At 50.8% G+C, this 18,463-nt stretch overlaps 1 protein-coding gene across 9 annotated transcripts in view; it reads left to right on the top strand.

Moving 5' to 3' along the window:
- Positions 1-18,463, top strand: part of AGAP1 (ArfGAP with GTPase domain, ankyrin repeat and PH domain 1) — a 409,239-nt gene that overhangs the window by 179,417 nt on the left and 211,359 nt on the right. For all 9 annotated transcript variants that reach the window (XM_059703631.1, XM_059703632.1, XM_059703634.1 and 6 more), the window contains 2 exons: positions 13,041-13,168; positions 14,593-14,748. In XM_059703631.1, coding sequence (XP_059559614.1) covers positions 13,041-13,168; positions 14,593-14,748 — 284 coding nt within the window. The remainder of the gene's footprint in view (positions 1-13,040; positions 13,169-14,592; positions 14,749-18,463) is intronic.

The raw sequence follows: 18,463 nt of genomic DNA on the forward strand, positions 1-18,463 counted from the left end.
GTGTTTCTCTCACATCGGTGTTTCTGCCTTTCCCTCTCCCTCTCTTCCTAAAAATCAATGGAAAAATATCCTCAGGTGATATAACAACAAAATAAATACAATTTTGCATGTTAATAATTTAGGGGAAATCAAAACAGTTGTTAATCCATTTAAAGTATTACTGTAGGTATTTTACATTAAGATGGGCTCATATAGCCCTGCTGGTTTGCTCAGTGGTTAGAGTGTCAGCCCACACACTGAAGGGTCACAGGTTTGATCCCCAGCCCCGGGACACATGTAGGGGGCAACCAATTGATGCGTCTCTATCACATCAATGTATCTTCCCTGCCCATCCCCCAACACACACACTCTCTAAGAAATCGGTGGAAAAAAATATCCTAGGGTGGGTATTATTAAAAAAAAAAAAAAAAAGATTGGCTCATATAAACTGACTTCAATGTGAAGAACTTTCTCACTCACTGGGAGAGATGTGCGGTATTATTATGAGCTCTATGTTTTTTTAATGAGGCTTCCCAAAATTGAAATGCATCCTTAATTCTTTTAAGAATTTCAATAATTCATAGAAATTGGAGGTAACCGATAGGGATAGTATGACTTCGTCACTGTTACTAAATCACAGCAGATTACAAATTCAAAAATCAATCAGTATTCTCTGCTGAAGTCTAATTAACACTTAAACATTATTAGTCACAAACGTGAAATCTTGATCGGCAATGACCTCGGGTATTCTAAATGTAAATAAAGTTAGATTTAGATCCCTTTTAATTACCTGAGATACTGTGAGTAATTACCGTGGCAATTGATAAACTTAATTTCTTTTTAAAGGAAAAAAAAAACTTCCCGAAAGTTTCTCTGCGCTATATACTTAACTCTTCTGTAACCGTGATCCATGGGGGAAAAATGGTCTCAAGCCCTATATTAATTCTATAGAATGTGTGTCATTTCTTTACTTGGGCTCTCAAATTCACGTGACATAAATGCCTGCTATCGCTATAATATCACAAAAGGCGAAACTCACCCAAAGGAGTGTTATGTTTGGGAGGGTGTGTTTCCGGGGATGGTGCCGCTTAGATAGTAATTGAGGGTGTGGGGAGCGCGTTCTGCGAGTCTGTGCACAAAGGCCGTGAAGAGCGGGTGGAAATCTGTTCTGTCATCTCATCCTTCTTCCTAATTACATCACAATACATGGCCTAATCCAGCCTGTGTGTCACTGTCACCTCTCCGAGGCCTCCGTGCAGGGCCACCTGCGGGCTCGTGGCTCAGGAGCTGGGAGGAGAGGGGTCGTTTTCCCAGGCTCCAACCAAGACGTCGTCTCCCCCACTTTGGGGAGAAAATGTCTTTCTTGTGGAGATTGTAGTAAGGATAGCTATTTTTGGAAATAGGACAACAGCTTCAGTGGGAATGGGTATGTCCATTCTTCTTGCCAAGTACAAGGTATCTGAAGGAGACGTGCCTGTGACAAGTGTGTGTGGGGGGGGGGTGGTTCGCACCATGTCTGAAGCCCTTCTCTGGGGAGCAGGTGTATCTTAAAACAGGAAGGAAATTAGACTGATAGATTTGGTTAAACAGGTATTAATCAAACTATGTCAATTTTTAAAAAAAGAAAACCAATGATTATACTTGACTGTATTTGTCTCAAGATTCCTGCTTTCAACATCCTTTTACAGCCTTGTTATGTCTGATGCAGTCTCTTATTTTGGACGCTTCTCCTCTCCTATTCTTGTCAGCCTCTCCTCATCTTTCTTTACATCCGCATGCCATTTCTTTCGCTTGGATAATTTCACACCATCAGTTTTGTGCGCTCCTCATTTTTTTGTGGCATCTCTTCTTTTTTCATGATTTAAATCCCTTTCTGCAGCCCCTTCTCCTCCGTCAGCCCCGCCTGCGGCACCACAAGCATCTCTCCGTGGTCTCTCCTTCACGTCACTCATAAGCCCTGTGAGCGTATTTTGTGACCCATCTTTGGCCCTTTCAAGACATCGTGGGTCTGAAAGGGGAGACCTGAGCCTCCCTGGTGCCGAAAGTCCAGGGGTCCCCGTGCGGCCTCAAGTGCTCCAGGGTGAGCCTTCGCCTTCGGGGTGTCAGGAACCTCCGCTCGGCAGCCCTCAGCCCGCTCTGCGAGACAGCTTGGTGAGTCGAGGAGAAGTGACAGGTTCATTTTTCCCTCTGTGTTTCAGCCATTTATCTTTCGGGTCCTCGCCTGCCATCTAATTGTATTGCCAATTTATTGGGGGCCGCGCCGCCTCGTCTGGAAAGTGCTGATTTGCATCCGACGTGAGAACGAGTGAGAGAGGAAGTTAATCCCCTCCGGGCCTGGGGACAGGTCTGCGCTGGTCCCTGTCTCAGCCCGACAGACGCTTTCTGATCGGTGTCTGTGTCTCCGTGCTGACCTGGGCCGTGGTGAGAACCTCATCTCACCCTCGTCCAGAAAACTCCGTTTTATGAAATATATTTTTATTGATTTCAGAGAGAGAAAGGGAGAGGGAGAGAGAGATAGAAACATTGATAAGAGAGAAACATTGATCTGCTGCCTCCTGCCCTCCCCCTATTGGGGATTAAGCCCTCAACCCAGGCATGTGCCCTGAAGGGAATTGAACTGGTGACCTCCTGGTGCACAGGGGGCCATGCTCAACCACTGAGCCACACCAGCCGGCTGCTCCGCTCTTTGGAAGGTCTGTACTGTGTGCTTTTTGCACATCTTTCTACATTTCAGATCACCCTGAGCTGTGTTAGCTGCTTTCATCTCTGCTCACTGTGTTCAGGATCATTTATTCAGTGACGTGGAATAACAATGCTGAAGGTGAAGTGGGCTGGACGAGGTGGGGCTCAGCCCTGTGTCTCACCGCAGTGTGAAGAGAAGAGAAAAGCTGTCCTACCCTGAGCTGGTGGGGTCCTGAAGGAGAAGCCCTTGGTTCATGAGGTCCACGGGACCAACTGGCAGAGCTGGGTGCCTCCTGAGGGTCACTGCTCAGGCACCAAGCAGCACGAACTGGCACAAGGGTACCCGGGCCAGGACTCGTCAGGAGCGCATGCCCGTTCCAGCGTGGCGCCCTGCTTCTCTGGGCAATCTCCACACATGGCTTTTATGCACAATCCAGGCACAGCTGTATTCTTTCTAAACCTCTGGTCCAGGGTCCTGGACAAGGAGCCAGAGACACAGATCAAGTCCCTCAGGCTGGGCTGGACCTGGGTGAAGAACCCCCGATCCCTGAGCATAGTGAGGGCCTGGGGGAGTGAAAGATGTTAAATTTGGGCCGCAGGCAGAGAGGGAAACCCGCCAGGGCCCCCACTGGGAAGGAGGGTTGGTGTGGCCAGGTCTCGGACGAGGGTGCTGGACTCAGGCAGTGAGTGTGGTGCTGAGGAAGGCCAGACAGCATGTGTGAGCGGAGGGTCAGGCTTGGAGGGTCCCTGGAATGTCCGGGGCTGACCGTGCGCTGGGCGTGCTGTTGACAGGAGCTGTGGTGCAGTCCTGGGACCTCCGGGCCATGCCCTGCACAGCACCTCCCTTTTCTCCGAGGGGAGAAATGCTGATTGAGGGTGGGGCCCAGCAGCCCGTGCCCAGACTGACGGAAGGGTGTTTGACAACATGGTCTTGGGATGAACTGAAACTTCATTTTCAGAGGAGTGGATGTTTGCAGTCCTCTGGGTCTGGACAGGGTCCCTGTGCCCTTCAGAGGCCTGAGACCCCAGCAGGGTCAGCGTCTTGGTTCCCACTGCCTGTCAGCCCAGTGTGTGGCACTCGGGCACCCCAGGGCAATTGCACTTTGGGACTCAATTTTAAAGGACATTTGTGCCGTGAAGACGGGGACGTGCATCTCCTGGGAGATAATTTGTTGTCCTTGTTGCCACAAATAATAACTTGTGGCAACAAGTTATGATCAGAATAATCATCCTTGAGTCCACATATAAATAAACGCCAGATTGCCCGGCCGGCGTGGCCCAGTGGTTCAGCATCGTCCCATGCACCAGGAGGTCACGGTTCAGTTCCCGGTCAGGGCACATGCCCCGGTTCCAAGCTCGATCCCCAGTGGGGGCGTGCAGGAGGCAGCTGATCGATGCTTCTCTCTCATCATTGATGTTTCTATCTCTCCCTTCCTCTCTCTCTCTAAAAAAAATCAATAAAAGCATATTTTAAAAAATCAGAAAGACCAGCTTTTTCCCCCCTTAGTTTTATGTTCTCTCACTTTCTCTGAAAGGAAGCGGGAACTGCAGCTGCCTGGAATGGTAGACGCTTCCCCTCTTTTCAAATTCTGAAATTCCTGTCAGCAGCCGTGACTTTGCCCGTCCTGAAGGTAACTGTTTATTACAGCCGGCGTTTCAGTCCCGGTTAATAGGAGCAATTAAACAATAGCTTCATTTCCAGCAAATTAACAACCGTAATAGGTAATTGTGACATAAATGAAGATAAATTTGTTTTAATACAAGAGATAAAAAGAATACAGACAAGAACTGAATCTCAGATTAAGAATTCAGACTTCATTGCTTTGTGGAAGTTGAACGCTTCGCTGGAAGAAATTAAAGGGAGCCTGGGTTTTTTGCCATGTCCCGTCTTGGGTCACAGGGCTTTTTCTTTTCAGTACCATAGCAATGTTGTCCGTGTGTGTGTGCAGGTGCATAGAAGGTGAGTCCTCCAGGATTTCCCCACCAAACCCTTTCTCCTAAAGACTTGCTGGGGGCCTCTCAGATTCCCACTGACAAGGACACAGGGATGCACAGAAGAGCCTTTCCAACGAACTTCGTGACCTGTTCAAGGTGTAGGACGCCTGTCCGTCCTGGTTAGTAGCAGCTATAATCAGGAACTGTTCTGGTGGCTGGTGGTTTGTTTTGTGGAAACATGCACATGCTCAAGTCAGATCCGTTTGAGGACCAGAGACATGGTGTCCGTGGGAAGCGGGGCTTTCGAGGGGCAAGTAGGCCGCGGGAGGGCGGCTGGGGATTTGGAGGGAGTGGCAGGAACGCTGGCCGCCTTGCTGGACGAGGGTCTGAGTTTCTCCTGCCGAAGTGAAGGTCTAACTTTTGTTGAGGGACAGGGTCCGGGCACTTTCTCAATACGGTGGGTGTCCTCGGGTTTCAGGAACCATAACTCCGTGTAGGTTACATGCCCAAATCGGCTTTGACGGATTGTAAACTGGGGTTCAGCCAAAACGACATCACTGAGTTTCTGTCACCTTAGAACTTCCTTTGGTTGCTTTGCATCATCGATAAGACAGGTATAAGGGTAGAGTCAGAGCAGTTTCAGGTATGAGAGTCTCAAAACAAAATATCACTGTGCCTCTGAGCCCGGGGAGCCAGGCTCCTGAGTCCAGACCCTGGGACGTCCATCACAGAGCACCCCTTACCCCAACACACACACACTCTCCTTCCTCCAGTGTCCAGATAGGGATGGCCTGCATCTTCCAAACCAACCACGTGTCCTCCCAAAGCATCTTGTCACTTGTCCTGGAAGAGTTCTGATGGCCTCCTGGTGCCTTATGGATTGAATCCACACTTGTCACTTTTCTTTGCAAATGAGATTCTTAAAATGTATTCCTAGTTCCCCTGTGAATCTTCTCCCTCACTTCCTTATACGTTCTCGCCCATCCCCATTGGGGAGTCTGCGTTCCTTCCGTTATCCAGGTGGCCAGGGCTTGATGAGGGCCAGGTGCACGTTGGCCCTGGGAGTGCAGGGAAAGCATGGTGCCTGGCGTTGGCAGGAGAGTCGGCGGCCGGTCACATTGGCCCATTGCCTCGGCACGTGAACTGCCTATTCTCTGACGGGCAGCACCGTCTGGCAGGATATTCAGGTGTGTCGGTGCCAGGGTCCCCGAGTGTGGTCCCCATGGTTCACTAATTGTCATAAGGCATCAAACAACCCAAGAGACCTTCAAGCACACCGCCCCCCCCCCCCCCGCACCCCGTTTTCATTTTGTTAGTGTTTGGGCACAGCCTCTGTACTTGAAACAGAGACAATATGGAAATAAACCTAGGAGATGGGCACAGGGTTACCACCATACAGAACACACCCTTTATTTTAACATTCATTAACTTTGAGAAAAAATCCACTTCACATTTCTTTTCACTCCTAAGTCACAAAGTCAGAACTCATAGATAATTTGGTAATTAATTTCTTCTTAATTAATAAGATAGTTTAATGATCACTCAACTGTAATTTAAAACTGAGTTGAGACGTTAGGGGATCTTTTATTTGTTGCTGGAAGATTTACAGTCCCTGGCGGTTTCATTATTTATGGGTGTTCGCCTCTCAGCTCTGCCCCCGCCCTGGCTCTGAGGGAGAGCCCGGTGGATGGTGCAGGACACGCTGCCTTTGGTGCTGGCACCAGCGGAGGTGGACCGGGTGCACCTGGTGTCCTAAAATGGAGTAAAGTTTCTGTGGAGTAAAGTTGGAGTCTCAAGCCAGTTGATTTTCACAAGTGTGTCTGTTATGAAGATGACAAATATTTCTATTAGATTTATCACTCATACTGAAGTTCCTGTCTAACATTGCTTACTCAAACTATGGGTCTCCCACCCCCACCCGGACTGGCCTCCGGGGCTGCCTGCAGCTGTTCCCAGTAGCTGAAGAACCATCCTCTCCCTCACATTTGGCTTCATTTACACCGTGTCCACTTGGCATCTAACTGTGGCTCTTCAAGTCTGCATGCTTCTCCCCAGGGCCACCCTCAGCTAGCACCCCCCCCCCCAAGAGGCATCTGCCTCCAGCACAGCCCGAGGCGTCCTTGGGACTCGCGGAGAGCCCTGTGCGGAGAGCCCTGCAGAGTCCGGAAGACGCTGCGAAGTTCATGGAGCAGAAGTTGATGTTGGAAAGGACAGAATCGTGCAGAACGTTTAGAAGCAGCTTATCACCAAGCTACTTGATCACTTACATCTCCAGGCTCCAGTGGACTGGGGGGGAGGAAGGGGGGAGGCCCGGCCAGTTTGGGGCCCTGGGGACCTGCACAAGGAGAAGGTTGGCTGGTGGAGCTGAGTAAATGATGAGTGAAGAAAGGGGATGTGGGACAAGGGACCCCGCCTCGGCCCATCTCTGGTGAAGGGGAGCTCCTTGGATGGAGGGTGAGGATTTTGCTCCTGGAGTGGAAGCTGCTGAAATTAGAGACCAGGTGGTGCCCCTCTTTTCCTGCCCCCGCCCCCACACACATACACCTTTCCCGGCTCACAGGAGGCCCTGCGGAAGTCCTTATGAATTGATTAATTCGAGTCAATCATTTAATCCACAGAGGATGTTTTGCTGATTAAATTCACTAACATTTATTGGACTATGCCAAAAATGTCATAATCATTAATGAAGTTAAAAAGCTTGATTTGTGCTTAATTTTGGATAGTGTGGGTGCCAGCTGGAGCCATGCAAAAGGAGTCTCAGAGGTGACCCTGCCCTGGTCCAGAGCAGGAGGCAGAACCTCATGTGAGTGGTCATGGGCGAGTCGTTTACTGAGCAGTTTCTATACACCAGGCTCAAAGGATTCAGGGCGAGGACTAGAGCTGCATCCCTTCATCAATATACCCCTCTCCATGTGTGTGACGTGTGTGCACACATGTGTACACACTGTGTACGTGTGTGTGCCTGTATACATGTCCATGCACACACAGCTGTGCCTAGTCCAGGTACGGGTGAGATGCGGAGCCGACCACATTCGCACCTGTGTGTGTTCGGGGTTTGGGGTCCACGGAGCAGTCTGGATGGGTAGGACAGGAAGGCTCCCAGGGCGGTGGTGCTGAGGTGGGGGCTCTTCGAGGACTTGGCCATGGGGAGATGGAAGGCGTGTCTGGGCGGGGGTTGGGGGGGGGGGGCAGCTGGAGTTACAGGCTGTAGAGGGCCAGTGGCTGAGGCAGCTGTGGGACTTCTGCCTGGTTGTATGTAGGCTGTGGGGCTGGGAATGTGGGACGTGGGGTTTCAAAGGCTTCCTTGGCCAGCGTGGGGTTCTGAGCCAGCTGAGAAATGAGACCAGAGACTTGGGCCCCAGGACGATCCCATCATTACCCATGGATTGGTACGCAGCCTGGGCTTCCTGAGGTGCAGCGGTTCTCAACCTTCTGGCCCTTTAAATACAGTTCCTCATGTTGCGACCCAACCATAAAAGTATTTTCCTTGCTACTTCATAACTGTAATGTTGCTACTGTTATGAATTGTAATGTAAGTATCTGATATGCAGGATGGTCATAGGTGACCCCTGTGAAAGGGTCATTCGACCGCCAAAGGGATCGCGACCCACAGGTTGAGAACCGCTGCTGTAGTGGAAACCAGGGTCCCCAGAGGTTCGCGGGCCTTGAGGAGCCCACACTGTCCCCGGAGCTGCGGGCACTGGGAAGGGATAGGCCGCTCCTCCCACACCCACTGGGCATGTCGCCCCTCCCGTGTGCAGGAGGACCTGTGATGGGCAGGAGTGTCAGGGTTGTGGGCATCCCACTGCGTGGAAGGCAAAGCACTCACCTCGCAACCATGGGCGCCCCTTGTGTGAGGAGGTTCAGGGCGTCTGCAGGATGGGGGGCTGTTAGACTGTAAGCAGGACGATTGGCCGTATAGAAGGCCACCTGCAGCACGTTCCTTTGGGCGGCCGTGGAGGGGACTGGACTGCTTTTGGTAACCAGCATGGAAAGATGAGGTCTTGGGTGGAGGCAGTGGCCGTGACGATGAACTTGAGAGAGATTCTGGTGGTAGACTCTACCCTCCGTCATGTCTCCTACTGAGTGTGTGAGGGGGGAGGCTAGTCAGTGGAGGGGGAATCTGGAGAAGCAGGTCTGGTGGCCAAGGGAGGCTCGCTGGGCCCTGTGGACGTTGAGAATCGTCTCTCTCCCTCTGCCCGGGAGCTGCAAGTGGTGCTCGGAGACGCGGTTCTAGAATGCAGGGAGCCCAGGCTGTTAGGTGGACGTGCAGCCGTGGACATAGAGGTGGAGAGGCTGCGGGGGAGGGCATGGAGATCGAACAGGGTGAGAGAGGGAAGCCCAGAGTCCCCCACGGGGAAGAGCCAGGGAAGGAGGAGGAGGAGCTGTAGGTGGAGGACGAAACAGGAATGTGGGGGCCGCGAAAGGAGGGAGGGAGGCAGGACAGCAGGGCACCTGCAGCGACGCCCACTGCTGCCCAGCGGTCAGGTAAGATGCCCCCTCCCAGCCATCACCAGTGACCTCGGTGATGCGGGCTGTGTCCAGGCTGAGGAGGTCAGGAGAGGGGGAGGGACATCGGGGACAGTCCAGCTGCTTCCGTGAAGGCAGATTGTGAAAATGGAGTTTAGCCGGCATTGGCTGAGCCCCTTGGGAGATAGGGTGTCTCCTGGCCCCGAGGCAGTATCCCTAGGTTGGCGGCGGGGGGGGGGGGGGGGGATGCAGGCCGCCTGCTGTGGTCCCCTCTGCCTTGTTCGCATCTGTGGCCTGACTCAGCGTCAGATGTGAAGGGGGGAAGAGGCAGGGCACCTTGTGGGGCGGGCCTGCTTCCTGGTGTAGCCGGGCCTGTTCTTTCCCTCCTAGTGGGAGTGATGGGAAGGCAAAGCGAAGCAGGATGGGCACCACGCCAGGGTTTAATGAGGTCTGATTTGGGAGCTGAGTCTCAGATTTACCACTAATTAAAGGGTGCCATTTGTCATCTATCCGATGGAAACTTTAAAATTTGTGGAGATAGTAAATGTCTAACTCACTTTGCTTGTTGCTTACATTTAAATTGAAGGATGGAAATACATACATGAAAGTGTACTTAAGGGATTGGCTTTAAAAATGGTCTCAAATTCATGACCCAGGTCAAGCAGGGGCCCTTGCCAGCCCCCAGCAGCCCCTGCACTCTCCCCCCTGGGCACTGGCGAGCTCCGTGCTTCATTTTGAAGCTTATACAGTGTATATAGATACGATTGAAGGGGTTAATTAAGGATATCTGTTATGGATTACCTAAATCAAATGCAAAATGGTGGGAGGAAGTGACCTGAAACAGCAGTGAGCATTAGTGTGGGAATGCCAGGGGGTTCGTGAAGTTGGCTGGCGTCAGCAAAACAGAGAACATTTGCAGTGGATGCTGCGGACATTGTGGCCACTTCGCTCCCCTGGCGACTGTGTAGGGACGTGGGTCACCAGAATCAGGGAAACATCACTTCTCAGTGGTAAGTGTTTCCTCCTCTTCTAAGTAACCTCAGTGTTTGTGTTCTGTTTGAATCATTCATTCACACATGTTTCTATAAAATATGTAACATCCTCATTTGTTGAATGATCCAATGTAGACAAAACTCAGATGTTATAAAAATGGCCCAGTCAGCATAATCTGGGGTAATATTATGTTTTAAGTCTATTAACGTTTAAATGTTCTGAATATGAGTAGTTAATGATTCCAGTTACAATAGAACAATGCCCCCACCCCACCCCCACCCCAGGCAACAGGAGTTCCCTCTCCTTGGCTTCGGTTTGGGGGAGGGGCTCACCGACTCACACAGACCATCTCATCTCTCATGTCTTGTGATTCACCCCGATTTTTGCAAGATCATTTGAGGGATGGGCCGGGTCACTGTCTTAGATGGCCGTGGTCTCTTCAGGTTGTAGAGCCGGCAGGCAGCTTGTGGGGATCCCAGAGATTTTCATCCTCGCTGTGGAGAGGGTGCCAAACCTTACACAACAGTTGCTTCATCCTCTCCTTTTCCTCTTACTAGTCCTCCTTTTCTTTTCTTTTCTTTTTAAAGTATTTTTTTAATTGATTTTTAGAGGAAGGGAGAGGGAGAGAAACATTGACATGTGAGAGACACATTTATTTGCTGCCTCCTGCATGGCCCCTACCGGCGTTGAGCCCACAGCCCAGGCACATGCCCTGACAGGGAACTGAACTGGCCACCTTCTGGTGCACAGGACGATGCCCAACCAACCGAGCCACAGTGGCCAGGGCCTTTTACTCGTCTTCTTCCTTCTTAAGTCAGATACTCGCATTGCCCTCCGTTGAGTTTTCCCTACTTTTGTGGGTTATCCTGTAGTTTTGAAAGAGTCTATTTTAGAACAACATACTTGTAAATAATTTCATTTCTTCCGTTGGGGTATGGACATAACAATATGGGAAAATAGAACAAATGTGAGTTAAGTTAAAAAATGCCACAAGTTATGAGCGTGAATTTACCAAAAATATTACCAAAAATGCTACCAGTGTTTTGTAATTAATGTGGTAGAACAATAATTAAATGAACAGAATTTTAACCCTTACCCTCCGGCTCATGCTCGGTACCACCCTGTCCGTGTGTGATTGGGTGGGAGGGGTACTCGCGGGTAAAAACGTTCTCGTGGCTGGTGAACTTGCTCTTGCGGGTGGGCCTCCACGGAGGAAGGATGGGACATTCATTTGACTTATCTTAGAAAGCTTCTCAGATCTCCCTGCGAAGAAAACATTTGCAGGAAATGTCTGCAGAGATCTCCAGATGCCCAGCCCTGTTAATTCTGACCTGTGTGCTTTTTAATGAGCTTTCAGATCAAAGTCACTCTGGCCTTCCAACTGCAGAGTGACTCTGAGGCTGCAGTAAAATAACATGCATTCGAGTTAATAATCAGAAACCCCCTTTTGCTCTCCTCCCTCCTCCAAAAAGAAGTAAATGGGCAATCCCCCAAACAGTCATGATTTTAACTTAATTTACTCCTGGTCTCTGGGATTTCAGCTCACTGGCACGACACATGTGTTGCAGCTGTTGGAATCTGATCTTAAATTTTATTTTTGAGTTCACATAATGATTTATAAAATCCTCTAATATACGTCTTCAAAGACCCCAGATCGATACGCCGATGGTTTTGAAATGACAGAGTGCCGCACTGTTCCTCTGTAATTTAAACATGATTAGCTGATGAAGGTTATGATCAATACACTACGGGAAGATAAATTAATTGATATCATCCTTTCAGGATGATAAGAGGCCTATTGGAGGTGGGCTGTACCTAATGAGGCTGGCTCTCATCTCTGGGAGCCATTTTTTACATACTGCGTTTTCACTTAATCATATTTATACTATCATTCATTTACATGGAGGCCATCAGCTCCGGACAAACTGGTTCCTTATTACAATTGTGTGCATTTGGAGGAGAAATGGCCTGCGGGTGCCGTGTGCTCCCTTCTGTGTTGTAACCTTTTGCTGGGGGCAGTGATGCGCTCCTGTGCATGGGTGTCCGCAAAAAAGAGCAACTCTCTGGGCAAACACAAGGATTGAATATCATTGAACTTAATTACAGCTCGTCCCCAAAGACACACATCTATTCAAATAAAAGCTGCAGTTACTCTCCTGCAGTGACACCTATGGGTGTAGGAAGAGCTTTCTAATCGTTGACTTCCTTTCCAATTAAATCCAATATGCTTTATCAGCGAGCCTATTTGCTGGGACAAGTTATGGCTGGTTGAATTTAGATTCGTATTGATTAAGATGAACTTCCGATGTGTGTAGCAATATATTTAAATAAAAAAAGTCTTTGATATCATTACATGTCCTTGAATATAATTCTGTGAGGCAGCTTGCAAAGGTGAGTGATTCTTTTGGGCTGTGCAAAAAACAAACAAACAGATTTTTTATTTTTCAAGATTTGGTTACATTAACCTGTCTTATTTAGGATTATTTTTGCCACTAGTAACTAAGGGTGGGGCGGAATCTAATTATTAGAATAACTTAAACAAGATAGGAGTGTGTTTTTCTGTTTTACACTCAAGGTTTCTGAGGTGGTCTGTGAGGGCTCCTCCTGTCTCACACGCCACAGGTGTGGCTTTTGTCCCCAAGGGGGCCCCCAGGACCACAGCCAACATGTGCTTTTTAAGGAGCGGGAAGGAAAGACACAGGGAAGGCATGGACCAGGGGCAGCTCTCCCAAGAAAGATTCCTGGGCACGGCCACATGCCCCTTCTGTTGTCGGAACTTGTGTGCAGGACCACGTTCAGCTGGGGAGCAGGGGAAGGAGGAGGCTCCGGAAATGTCGCGTCCATGTCATGCACCTACTAACAATCAGGAATCCCGTTGCTGCAGGGATAGTGGGTTACAGGGACGGGCTCCGGTCCCCATCACATTCTCTGCCTTTGGAAACCAGCCTCACGTGGACTTCTCTCGTCTCCCTGCCCACTAGTTGCCCAGAAGATTGTCGCCACAAGGAAGAAGCAGCAGCTGTCCATAGGGCCCTGCAAGTCGCTCCCCAACTCCCCGAGCCACTCCTCCGTCTGCTCCGCGCAGGTGTCCGCCGTGCACATCAGCCAGGTACGTGGGGCGCGCGAGAGGTTGGGCCCAAAGGCACGCCTGAGCCCAGGAGACCGTGCCTGCCCAGAGGGTCGTCCACCAGCCGTAGGTGGATTTTCTTTTTCTTTTCAACTTTCTGAATAACAGCAAGTTGGTAATTGGCTTAACACTTCCCTCGGACACTGCTGGGGCCAAGTGGTTTTTATGGGACGTATTCTTGAACATTTCCCGTCACAGCCAGTGTGCTGAGACGAGCTGGCCCAGAGAGAGAGGGGAGCTGTGCTCACTGTTTTTGCCGTTGATTTAAATTACCCTGTGTTGGCCCTGGTTGGGTAGCTCAGTTGGTTAGAGCATTGCCCCAGTATGCCAAGGTTGCAGGTTCAATCCCTGCTCAGGACACATAAAAGAATTAACCAATGAATAAATAAGTGGAATAATCTCTCTCTCTCTCTCTCTCTCTCTCTCTCTCTCTCTCTCTCTCTCTCTCTCTCCCTCTCCCTCCCTCCCTCCCTCTCTCCCCACCCCCCCTTCTCTCTCTCAAATCAATCCATTAAAACATTTTCTTAAGGACCCCGTGTTGGCCCTCCTTCGTCTGCCTGCAGGTGGGACAGTTGTGGATGGATGTCAGCAGCGCATCTCCCTGTGCGCCTAGATTGGGTAGCAGCCCTCAGTTACAATTCCCATGTCCCTGAGGCCCTGCAGAAACGATCTTTCCATAGCAACATTTGCTCAATTATTTACTCAGAAGTAAATGAAATAATTGTCACTATGAAGAACCTAACCGAAATCCCTTAAGGGAACATGGCTTGTTTTTCTTGCACTTGCGGTTTTGATTGACATTGCCTGGACAGGTGTTAGCCTCACGGGCACCTGGTAAAAGGATGCAGCGAGAAGGCTTCCAGTTCCGTGGGGAGTCGGTCAGTGGCCGCATCTACAGTTGAGGCCTGTAGAGGTTCTATCGCGAATGTTCACGCCTCCCGTAGGCAGCTTTCGTTTTCTATGAATCTTGAAATACCTCCCAAAAGGTGTCACATTTTCCAGATGGCATTTTCAAACTGTGAGCGGTGGGCAAAACGGTGCTTCCTGCGTGGACCTAGAGCAGTGAAGTAACCACAGGCCCCACCGAGTCCAACCAGCGCCTTCCTTTTCAGCTGGAAGCGAAAGCGACTACATTTCACTTTCGAATTTTTAAAACTTAAGTGATAGAGGCTTGTTTTTCTTAAGTCACTTCTTAGACGAAGGACTCCGTGAAAGGGCGGGTGTGTTCCGGAAGGAAACCGCCTGTGCCTGATGCCGGCACCGGCTGCACAGCGAGGAGCTCCCAGCCTGGCGCGGGCGTCTCTCCGGGGTGACTCGCTGACTTGTTCGTTATGACCCCACACGGGAGGTGGCATTTGGTTCCTGGAGTGGGTCCTTAACCAAACGTTGGTTTTGAATCATTGCAGACAAGCAACGGAGGCGGGAGTTTGAGCGACTATTCCTCCTCCGTCCCATCGACTCCCAGCACAAGCCAGAAGGAGCTGCGGATCGACGTCCCTCCCACTGCCAACACCCCGACGCCCGTCCGGAAGCAGTCCAAGCGCCGGTCCAACCTTTTCACCGTGAGTGTGATTTCAGAGATTTCCCGCTGGTAGTCATCTGCCCACCAGATGGTTCAGTGATATTTGTGGAATCCAAACTAAAGTAATGAGACTAACATTGATTTCCATGGAAGTCTGAGAAAATTATGGGATGCAAAGATTTAGATAGTGAGCAAAATGGGAATTTCTTGGTGTGCAGGTAGTTCTGATCCATGTGTCAAAAATGAAGGGTGAGAACCCTGGCTGGTGTGGCTCAGTTGGTTGGAGCGTCGTCCCAGACACGGTTACAGGTTCAATCCCCAGTCAGGGCGTGAGGTCTGCCTCTCTCTCTCTCTCTCCCTCTCTTTCTTTCTCTTTCTCTTTCTCTTTTTATCTTTTCTCTCCCTCCTTCCCATCCTTCCTCTCTCTAAAATCAATAAGAATATTTAAAAAAAGAGTGAAGGGTTTGTACAAAGATTATCTATGATCCTGTGACTTTCTTGGTCTCTAGCTAGAGACTGGTCACATTGGGATTAGAGCGATGATAAAACTGCCCAAGTCCCCAGACGTGTGTGCCTGGCCTTTCTGGTGAGATAGAAAAGCCACACCAGCCCACCGACCCCTCCTCAGCCTGGGGTGGCCGGGGACTCGCCTCTCCCGGGTTGGAGGCTGGTGGCCACGAGGCTGTCCGCCTGGGCCTTTCTTCAGGTCCTTGTGGAGCCTTTAAAAACGGTAGCTCAGCTCTGGCACTGAGGTCTCGGAAGACGGACTCTGTGCTTGTGTAGCTTTCAGAAGCTCCCGGGTGGTTGGGGCGCAGAGAACCCCTCACTGCAGAAGTGCTGCCTGCCTGTCCCTCCACACGCCCAGCGACGGCACCCATCCGTCAGGGCTCCGAGGGACGGTCCCTCCGGGACTGGGTCCGTGCCTGCGTTACATGTGCTTACCCACCATGCTTCCCAGCCGGTGGCTTTGCTCCCGGGGACATTTGGAAATTCCTGGGGAAATTTTGAGTTGTCACCACATGGGGGCTGGGACAGGGTTCCGCGCTGCAGGCAGCTGCTCATGGGCGTGGTGGCGACCAGGATGCGGCCGAACGCCCTCCGCTGCGCAGGCCCGCCCACAGCCAAGGGGCCGGCTCTGGTGCCCACGGTGCCCTGTTTAACAGTTGGACCTCCTTTGCTTGGTCACCGGTGATTGGATGCAGAGAAGTTCTATGTGCAGTCTTCCCGGTCTCGAAATCAAGGAGGACTCCGCTGGGGTGGCCGGGGGCCTGTCGTCTGACCTGCGGGCCTGTGTGGAGGGGGCATTGATGTGTGACCCCCCCCATGTGGGCAGTGCTTTTCCCACTGGACAGTGGTTACCGCCCCAGTCCGTTGCTGGCAGCTCACACCTTTTCATTGCTGTGCCCTGTGCCAGGTGAGTTCTGACAGACGCTGCTGCGGGAGGGACAGAGAGGCCCCGCCAGAGCGGGCTCGGATGCCAGCCTCCGCTGCCCGCAGCAGTTTGACCTTGGGCAGGTTACTTAACCTCTCTGAGCTGGAAACAGCAGTAGTTGTGTGTGGTGGGTCTGCTGGGAAGATGCAGCCTTTGGGCATTGCTTTCACTTTTTTCTCACGCCACTGACATCATGAAGTGACTTCTGAGAGTGGAAAGCAGAGGTGGTTGTGGGACAGGTGAGGAGAGGGGTGGCTAGGTGTCTGCGAAAAACAGGTGACTGACACGTGTCACTGTGAGTGCGTGAGGAAGCTGTTTCACCGTGAACCTCAGACACACCGCGCGTGACGGGTGGCCGGGCCGCCCTCCCGGCCCTGTCCTGCACCCGCAGCACTTGCGGACACCAGGTCAGGGACTCGGGGCTGAGAAGGAGCCGCCTTACAGAACAGGCTGTGCCTCGCTCTTGGCTCGGTGGACTTGAGGAACCTCACCTGCTGAAGATGCGGAGAGGGTGGGCTTTGGGCGTGGACCAGAGCGCCTTCTGCACTTCTGCCCTCCTGTGAGGCAGGGCTGGAGGAGAGACCGTCCTCCCAGCTCAGGAGAGTGTCCAGGGACTGCGTTTACTGGCCACTGGCTTTGGTTTCTGTTCTCAGAAAGATGAGGAGCCGGGCAGTATCTTTGAAAACCGGGCTGTGGAAGGAGAGCTCCAGCAGCCCCGTCCCCACAGGTTAAGGGTGGCCCTGGAATGTCCCAAACGTAGTATCCCGGACCCTGCCCACAGAGAAGGACCAGAGAGAAAACCTGGAGGCAGGAAGGTAATAGGAACTCAGTGAATGAAAAGTTAATAATAGTACCTCAGTAAATGAATGTTTCCTTTCCCTGTGCTGTCGGCAGAGCCTGCTGGAGCCTGGGGTCTGCAGAGTCTGCCCACATACGAGAGAAAGTGGTTTAGAGAGAAGGCGGGGGAGGGGGCCTCGGGGAGAGTCCACGGGCACACTGCACACGTGTGGGCCCTGCACACAGGCACCCTGGACGGGCCAGGTGCCCCAGGTGCGGAGCCAATAAAAACCCCTGCTTACCTTGCCTGGAAGTCTCCCTTCATTAGGTCCCAGGGAAAGTCTCATAATGCAAAGGTCTGGCCCTGCAGCTGTGCTTTGTCATCGCTGTTCTCTTCCTCGCTAAATGCTGGAAAGCAGTTTGCTTGTGACCATCAGACGCAGAACCCAGCTGCACGGAGTGGTTCGCAGGCACAGGAGCTGAGGGTCAGAAAAGAGCTGCGATGGCTTTGCCTCATGGCATTTAAGGAAACAACTGGAATCCTGGGTTTGACGTTGGACAGAGTGATGGCGATGATGGTGATGGTGACAGTGATGTGTTCGTATTTTTAAGTTGAAGATCTTAGAGATATTAACTCCACTAGATGTCAGTGTCACCCAAGGAATGAAAAGGAGGCATAATATTTTGAAATTGCAGCAGTGAAGCAACTAAACTCATTGTTACCAGTTTACACCTGTTCATAAACATGTGGAATCTCAGAGACTCTTCTTCCCTGGTAATTGTTGGTAATTATTGGCCTCAATTGCCCCCCCACCAAAAAAAAAAAAAAAAGTGTTTATATGACAGTGTGTAGTAGAACGGAGGTGCCATATGCTGAACACTCTTAGCAAAAAACGGTGCAGGCTGGGATTGCAGTTCCCAGGCGAAGGGGCACTGTCCACCTTTATTAGAGCGCTGGAAAGAGGCCGAGGGAATGAAGTGGTTCAAACATCATTCCACAGACACCGAGCTTATAAATTTGACAGCGTGGACCTGTAATGCATCACGCTGGGCTAGATGTTTCTATTTGCATATATCCACAATTTCACACAAAAATAAATCACATGCACTTTCTACAAAATAGCAGAAACTAAACTTCTCTGCTGTGGCAGGAGATTATGTGTTTTACTTGCGATAGGAATTGTACTTTACTAATCAAAAGCTAAATTATATATTATTTTGCTTAACTTTTTAAAAAAATTATTGTTTTGAGAAAAGAACGGTTAAAAGGCTATAACCGTTCAATTCCTGGTTCTGTATTAGGGGTTCTTCGTACAATTAGGGTAGCTTAGTAGCCCTGATTTGTGTGTGGGTAAGATGCTTTATTTGCAAGTATGTTCAGGCATATAGGAACGGAAAGCACACAGGCATACGCACCGTGCTGTGCGCTCCTCCAGTGCAAGCTGCCGCTTCGGGAAGTGAACAAGTCGCGGGGGCAAGTCACAGTCCCCCCCCCCCCCCCCCACCCCTGCCTCCCTGTCCGGGGAGCAGCCCGCCTGAACTGGGT

This window comes from Myotis daubentonii, chromosome 7 (assembly GCF_963259705.1).
Source record: "Myotis daubentonii chromosome 7, mMyoDau2.1, whole genome shotgun sequence".
NCBI classification, from domain to species: domain Eukaryota; kingdom Metazoa; phylum Chordata; class Mammalia; order Chiroptera; family Vespertilionidae; genus Myotis; species Myotis daubentonii.